The sequence below is a fragment of the Castanea sativa genome, chromosome 6 (genome assembly GCF_040712315.1).
Source record: "Castanea sativa cultivar Marrone di Chiusa Pesio chromosome 6, ASM4071231v1".
NCBI classification, from domain to species: Eukaryota; Viridiplantae; Streptophyta; class Magnoliopsida; order Fagales; family Fagaceae; genus Castanea; species Castanea sativa.
Genome location: NC_134018.1, coordinates 58,384,710 through 58,393,298, shown reverse-complemented (window position 1 = coordinate 58,393,298; position 8,589 = coordinate 58,384,710). Strand labels below are relative to the sequence as shown.

General features: G+C 36.5%; 1 protein-coding gene across 1 annotated transcript; it reads right to left on the bottom strand.

The window, feature by feature from the left end:
* Positions 1-7,168: 7,168 nt before the first annotated feature.
* LOC142638710 (uncharacterized) lies at positions 7,169-8,279 on the bottom strand. Its single transcript, XM_075812776.1, has one exon. It carries the CDS (start codon positions 7,932-7,934, stop codon positions 7,320-7,322), a length of 615 nt encoding a protein of 204 aa, XP_075668891.1. The 5' UTR covers positions 7,935-8,279; the 3' UTR covers positions 7,169-7,319.
* Positions 8,280-8,589: the final 310 nt, after the last annotated feature.

Sequence of the window (8,589 nt, the reverse complement as noted above, 5' to 3'; positions counted from 1 at the left end):
GTACTGATTTTGGGAAATATCTAGGTGTGCCTATACTTACCAACAAAGGAAATAAAAGAGCCTACAATTTCATCATTGATAAGCTTAGTGACAAGTTGGCATCTTGGAAATCAAAAACCCTTTCCCTTGCAAGTCGTCTCACTCTTATTAATTCGGTCACATCAACCATTCCCACCTACATCATGCAAAGCACCTTACTACCTCATAGGATCTGTAAGGAGATTGACCAAATCAATAGAAACTTCCTTTGGGGAGACACCAAAACACATAAAAACTCCATTTGAAAAACTGGACCACGGTGACTACCCCAAAATTCCTTGGTGGGCTCGGCATCAAGAGAGCATATGCTAGAAACCTAGCCTTCCTTGCCAAAAGAGCTTGGGCCCTTCAAAACAATTCTTGTGAAATGTGGGCAATAACTCTCTGTAACAAATATCCACCCTATCACTCCGCATCCAAGAAAACTTCGGTTATATGGGATAGCCTCCTCAAAGCCAACCCAATCTGCTCTCTTGGCACAGGTTGGCGTTGGGGAATGGCACCTTAACTCTGTTTTGGGATGACAATTGGTCGGGTAGAGGCACAGTCCATAGCATGATACAGGGACCTCTCCCAAGGAATGAAATTTCTCTCAAAGTTTGTGATCTTTGGGGCCATAATGGCAGCTGGAATTTTACCAACCTATCCTATCATCTTCCAAATCACATTACTAACATTATTCGTGCCACCTCCAAGCCAAACTCTCCCCTTCATCCTGACTCCATGTACTGGCTTCCATCTCCAAACAGTAAGTTCAATCCAAGCTCGGCTTACACTCTTGCTTGCGACCCTAATCCTAGGACTCCAAACACTAGTTGGAAATGGCTTTAGAAAGTGCCTACACTCTCAAGAATACTAATTTTCTTTGGCTAGCTTGCCACAACAGCCTCCGCACCAAAACTCTTCTCCATAATCGTAAAATCACAAATGACCCCAACTGCCCCATTTGCGGCACAGCCACCGAAACCCCCCTCCACATTCTCCGTGACTACTTTGTGGTCTTTTACATCTGGTCCAGAATCACCTCTAACCTCCCTCACCACTTCTACTCTTCGAACAACACTCTCATTTGGATCAGAAAAATGTCCATAGCGCAAACTACTACCTCCCTCTTCACTGACATACCATGGAGTATTATTTTTCCCATCGCTGTTTAGGCTACTTGGTTAGCTAGAAATAAGTTTTTCATGGAAAATATCCATTTCTCCCCCGACAACATCTTCAAAAGAATCCAATCTTTGTCTATTGAGCTTTACTCCAATCTCCCACTGAAAACAATCAGAACAAGCACTAAACTTCTCTCAATAGGATGGAAGCCTCCTCCTTTAGGCTTCTATAAACTCAACACGGATGGCTAGGCAAAAAGCAACCCAGGTATGGCGGGTGCAGGTGGTCTCATCAGAGATTAAAGGGGATATTGGATTGGTGGTTTCTCAAGGAACATTGGAATCACTCATTCTCTTGCTGCTGAGCTTTGGGGCTTACGAGATGGTCTCACCTTGATAAAGAACTTGAATATCAAAAAATTACATGTTGAACTATATGCCAAAGTAGTCACAGATTTCATTACTTTGCAAAATGATAGTTCTCTCCAAGCACACCCATGTAACTCTTTAATATCTGACTGCAGGTTGCTCATCCAAACCTTTGATGAAGTGCATGTCTACCACACTTACCGTGAAGGAAATCACTGTGTTGATCTGCTTGCTAAAGAAGGTTGCTCCATTAGGGAGAATTTTCTTTTGTATTCTCACCCGCTCCCCCTGTTTTCTACCAATTATTGGCTAATGCTTGGGGTGTGGCCTACCCTAGACTTTGTAATTCCTAGTTTTAATTTAATTTCCCTATTAACCAAAAAAGAAAAAAAGAAAGGTGGCGTGAGGCTTTTTTCTATACTACTATTTAAGGGGTTTTCTCTATTTGGACCAGATTTTTTTTGTTTCAAAATATCCCTACACCCCTAGGTTCAAGTAGAGACAAAACTAAAGGATAGTCTGGTAAAAATTCATGTCTAATTTTCACTAAAACATTACCTACAAAATAGGAACACTCTCCTACTAACCCACTTCTTCAAAGCAACTATACATTTATTTTTTTTAAATAGAAAAATAGATTATGAATTATCCCATCAATTAAATAGATTTAACTATAAAAAAATTTTAAAAAAAATCCCCATTCATCCACTTGTTTTTTCTTTTTTTTTTTTAAATTTTACAAAAAAAAAAAACTCCTATCTTTTGTGCAAATTAAAACAAAAAACAAAAACTGACAGGGATAAACACATACTAACTTTTGAGCACATGCGTGATTGGAAAACGTAGTAATTCCAAATTATAATTGATACAAATTATTAATTTTTTTTCAAAAAAATAGAAGAGTTTTTAAGCACGCGTGTGAGTATGTGCTCAGAGGCTAGTTTAAATCTAAAGACTTTCCATGATTGATATTAGGAGGATTTCCTCCTGCACTCCTACAAAAAGAGAGGAGGAAAACAAAAGCCTAAAGAAAGTGGCGTGAAAGACACTGAGAAGAAAAAAGAAAAAGAAAAAAGTGGCGTCTCCTCATTGATGAAAAAACAAAGACGTTATATATATACAAGGGAGAAAGGCATTATATATTACAAGGCAAAAGTGACGTGGTGGATTGAGAGCCATGTACAATTTGAGTAGAGGACATCTAAGGCTACCTATAGGTGACTAAAAGGAAGCAAGTTTACTCTAGGCCCACGGTGTTGACCCAAGTGAAGGCTCACTAACAAGAACAAAGTTTCTCTCCAAACTAGTTTGGAAAAAAACCCTATAAACTCATCATATATCTTTATATTGAGTGTGAATTTTGAAAATCTAACCGTTAGATTGCATGTTCTTATTACATTCTTAATGCATACAAAATTTCAAGAAGATTAAAGATCAATTGCTATGTCATCAAATAAATGTTATAATTTCAAGTTTTTGTGATTTAAAATTGTATATAAAAAATAAGTTAATTGATCAAATAGTAAATAGTATCCAATTTGAACGAAATTTGATACGTATGTTAAGAACATAAGGAACATGAAATTCAACGGTTAGATTCTCAAAATTCACACCCAAAAAAGAAATATATGAGAAGTTTGAAAAGTTTCTCTCCAAACTAGTTTGGAGAGAAACTTTGTTCCACTAACAATAGCCAATTTTACTCATTGGAAAATATTGAAGGGCTCCGGGCACGCATCAAGCCAGTGATGTGTCAGGCAAACAGGGAATTTTCACAAGCGGACTTCTTCATCCGGTTATTTTTCAACAAGTGGGCTCCATGACCTGTAATATTTATACAAACGAATTTTATCAACTTGTACCTTTTCAACAAAAAATAAAATGTTTGGGTGGACTAATTTCCCAAACTCACAACATTTACAAGTAATGAGAAACATCAACTACTCACACGTGTGCCACAAATGCTATGCGTGCTCGGGGGCTAATGTTGATACCCATTTTCGCGATACATTTTCTACAAGCCTAATTCAACCAAGCCCAACTTCATTATGGGCTCAATTCATGTATTATATTATATTTTATTCTTTTAAGCATGGTTCAAGCCCATGTGACTTATAGGAAAAATTGAGGAAGTGTGGTTTGGAGGGTATGAGTTGGTTCCTTTCGAACTTTTTGCATGAGCCCAGCCCATGTGTGCTACCAAGTAGGCAAGGGACACTGGTAACATCTCAGGCTTATGGAAGAAGTCTTGTATCCAAAATTTCCACTCCAAAATAGCTTTTATGCTTTGGGAGATTGTGGCCTAAAGTTTCTGTCCGAACTCTTTTTTCCTTTAAAAATGGTTGGCTCTCATTGGTCAACTTCAACTGCTAGCTCTCATCTAGGTGAGCCTCTCAATGGTCTGAAACAACTAAACAGGGAGAGCCAATAAGAGTTCAGTCAAACATTTCCCAAATCATGTTAAAAGCATGTTAAACTCTTCCCTAAACAAAAGCAACCCAAGCCAAAACACCAAATTAGTACCTTGGGGGTCCAAAGCCTCTTCTATTGACCAAAAATCAGTCACTTAAAGCACCCCAAACTCAATATAAATGCCACAATCAAATTCAAAACAAGGGAGGACTTTTTTTTTTTTTTACTCTGAGAGCAACACCCCAATCTCAAAACAAGAGTCTCTCTTTAGCTAAAAAACCAACCAACCATGTTCTACTCATATACCTGAAATTTCAGAGCAAAAACTTATTCAGCCAATCCACAATCTCACAATTCCGAAGCTTGGGGGTGGAAATATGGGTATAAGGGAACTTTCCCTCTCTTCCTCACAACCTCTCTCAATTTTCTCTTCTCGCTGACTGTGGGTCGAAGTTTTAGACCTGTTGAACCACGTTTTCCCCATAAAACTGAAACTTGAGAGCAAAAACCCAATGAGCCAGGAAACATTCTCACAACTCTGAACTTTAGGGGTGAAAATATGGGTACAGGAGAACCTTCCATCTCTTCCTCACAACCTATCTCAATTTCCTCTTCTCGCTAACTATGGGTTGAAGTTTCAAGCCTGTTATGTTCTTATGCTTTTTTGCACTTTTGTTATTAGTATTTTGATTCTCTCTTGTCAAAGCACCATTAGCCTTTTGTTCATTATACATTTGGAATTTTGGGCTTAATTCTCCACAATAAATACTTCTAAAGAATCCATTGGGAGATTTGGGCCATTCTCGCATTTTCAACCCTTGTCGCAAAAACGTCCCCCGACAAAGGGAAAAAAATATGTACACAAAATTATGAAATTATTGGAATACACACTATAGGAATTACTTGTCAAAAAAGGCACATCACACGTACAGAACATATACTTCTATACCAAAAACATAATTATCAAATTATTCTCAACCTAAATCGATATCCATAATTTGTAATAACTGAGATTGCCTTAGTAATTCGGGGTTTTTGCTGAAACGGTTTTCGTCAAGGTCCATATATGACAGCTGATTGCATGTGAAATCGTAAATGTCTTTCCTGGTGAAGAAATATAGAAACATATATTTTTCTCCTTTAACTACTAAAGCAAGACCAAAGGTTTGAAAAGAGATGATGAGTTGAAGAGGAAAAAAGAAAAGGTAAGGGGCCTAAGGGCCCTCACTGGACTCCAGTTGTCGTACGAAAATAAGAGAAGAACCTATTTGAGAGAAAAAGTGAGATTTGAAAGGCTAAAATAGATGGAGACAGGAAAATTGGATTTTACCCAACCAAAAAAATGTGGGTTGACCTGCGTTACATTGGTGGCCAATTTAACCAACAATCTTTCGTTTCAAGATGATTACTGGTTTTTTTAGATAGAAATTCTACTCTAATTTAATATAAGTATATATATATATATATATATGTGTGTGTGTGTGTGTGTGTGTGTGAAGCTTCTTTTTGAAAACTCAAACTCCGATGCCCCTCCCTACCTCCATCGTATAAGAACTTAGACTTGTAGAGTAACCATTACAACAATGATGCACGATGATGGTTGTTGGTTTAGACCTAAGATCACCAATTCAAATTGACAATCATGAAATTTTCACATAATCTTCCCCAACTAGGGATGAGTTGACCTTTTTGGCTAGATATAAATTTCTTACAATTTAGGGGGATTTTTGTGGTCCAAAAGATTTTAGAAAAGTCTAAAAATTGACCATAACTATACAAAACATCCAGGATTTATTTGGAAAATAGATTAAAATATAAAATCCTAATTGTTCATAGAAGGCATGCTTCTCGTAAAAAAATGTAGGAGGATTTTCTGAAGAATGGTTCTTTTTTAGAGAGGAGGGTACGACTAGGGGTTTTCTGAAAAAATTTCCTCTTTCTTTCCCATTATTCTTCTTATATCTTTCCTTGTTTAGAAATTATTCAAGCTTGCAAAGAAAATAGGTAACTAGTTCCTAGTTCCTACTTTAGAAATTAAGTCAAGCTTGCAAAGAAAAGAGGTAACTAGGCAAACTATACGTGACGTCTAAATTTGATTTGAAACTTTTGTTTGTCATGAGTTGGATGATGGAAAGTTATGTTTATGGTGTCTTGTTCAAGCCTCCTTGAATATTTTGAGAATTATATGACTGTTGTTAATGTTGCATGTTAGTTTCAATATAAATATATATATTTTTTGACCATTCAAAAGTTGGGGAGAGGAAATTTGAGCCAATGACATCTTCATTGAAAATACTAAAAATTATTAGTGAAACAATATAATTGACTCTTAAAAGTTTCAATTTATAGTTATTATGCAAGATGCCTAGTTTAGGTTTCATATTTAACATATTTAGGCCTAGATCTCATTGTTATTCAATTATATGGATACTTGGAATTAGGGCTTTCATATTAAATAATATATATATATATATATATGTGTGTGTGTGTGTTTGTTTAGATTGGTACAAACTTGCTCTCAGGAAATAATAATAATAATAATAACAATAATAATAATAATAATAATAATAATAATAAAATAAGGCCTAAATGCAAAAACACTTTATAGGACTTTAATTATTCCTTTTAACTCTTGAGATTTTTATGTACAACTCAAGTGATTAACTTTTGTTAGCTTTTTTAGACGAAAATAAATCACATGATCATTACATGAGCGAGTTACAAATCTGTTAGTGCATGAGTCTTTTTAATGTAGTCACATGATGGTCACATTATTTTTCCGTCCAAAATAGTTAAAATTTTTAAAATATACTATAAATTATGGTCAACTTTTGAATTTGGCAAAGGGGGACATAATTGACACCCCATTTTGAAATTGTTGTTTAACCTTACATTAAGGGAAAAAACATAATTTTACATTAAAAGGGCAGAATCAACATTTTAACAGTTGGATAAATAAAATCTTAAGTAAAAACAAAATCTAAAAATCAAAACGAAATATCTAGTTCTTATATATGTTGGACCTTTAGATTAAAAGATCACGCCATCACTACTTTTCAATGGTTAATATGCATTCTTATGATTAGGATTAGTTACATGTAATTATCAGTGATTAATTATGATTGATTCTTCTAATTGGTTTGAGCCTATGATAATATAATTCTAACAGAATTAATTTTTCATAATTAAAGCTTCATCAGGTTGCTACCTCCCAAGCACCAAAAATTAAATTCAAGAAACAATTATAAACATTAGAAAAGAATTTATTTACTTTTCACATGCACATTGCTGAAAGCACTATTATCTAAAACAGTAATACTAATAATATAACACAAAGCGAAAATAAATAATAAAAAAAAAAGCAGAGAAATGAAAGTTTTGTCTTTTTTTGCTCTAAGTATCTAAACCATACTTCTCCGACGATCCCTTCCAACTACTGGACACGCTCCACTGGTCGGAATTAGTCGCCGACGGAACCCCATTTCCGCACTTCGCCACCGTCCTTACGCTCTCTATCAACGCCTCGGTGCGAGACTCCTGTGACAAAATCTCAGACAACTGTTCAGGGCTAATCACCAGCTTCACCTTCCACACCCCACTGCTATTATACCTCGGTACAACTTCTGGGTCCGCGAACCGCTTCATGATCCCTTGGTTATCGCATGAGGACATGCGGTACGGCGTGGTTACGTTGATGGACGAAGAGGAAGACATGTTGTTGTTGTTGTTGATGGCTGCGTCAGATTGCTTGGCGTTGGTGTTGGTGTTGTTGGGTTTGTAAGGGTTGAGAGGGAGGAGATAGTATAGTTGTCCCACATGGAGTTCTTCGTTGTGGAGAAGAGGCTGTGCAAAGAGGTCTCGGCTTCGGAATATGGCGTGGCCTGGGAACTCGTTTGTTATGCACTCTACGGTGATGGGTGCGTAGAGCTCCATGATGCCACCACTTGAGGTTATTACCTTCACCATTTCTTCCATTCCTCCAAACCCTTTAAACACACAATTCCCCATTGATAATTGAACAAAGCTTGTTGTACTTCCTCCAAAGAAAGAGGGTGGATGGATTAAAAGAAAGACTCAAAGACTGATTACATGGATTATTGGAAGATCGCTGTGAGAACATAAATTATGAGGTAACTGTGAGAAGGGTATTTCTTGAGGGTTTCTTGTGAGGCCATGACCAGCCGACACAAGTATCCCTTTCTTTGCAATCAAAAAAGTCCATCACGGGGGTTTTTTAAGGGGTTGTGGCCCCACCTTTTCTATACTTGGACGCATGGTACACGGACCGTTTGATAACCACAATCACAACAAATTTGTGGGAGGGTGGCAACCTATGGTAACAGAAAATAGATATCGACGCGCACACTGTGAGAATTAGGAGGCTCAAACCAAGACCAAAGTTTTATAAGCCTAGAGCATTCCTGCTAGACCAATTATCGCTTTGATTGATGCGATATGTTATAATTGATGCAACATTATTTTGTATTTATTTTATGAGTAAACAACCTTTAATTCAAGTGAAAACTAATATAGTAAAACAACAAACCTACAATATTGCCTGTAATCATTATTGTCATTATTAGTGCCGGCTCAATGGGTGAGCTAAATAAGCAACCGCGTAAAGCCTCTAATAAAAAAAGACTCCTAAATTTTTATCAATAGA

Coding starts and splice junctions, on each gene's coding strand:
- LOC142638710 (XM_075812776.1), bottom strand. CDS start 7,934: ATGGGGAATTGTGTGTTTAAAGGGTTTGGAGGAATGGAAGAAATGGTG.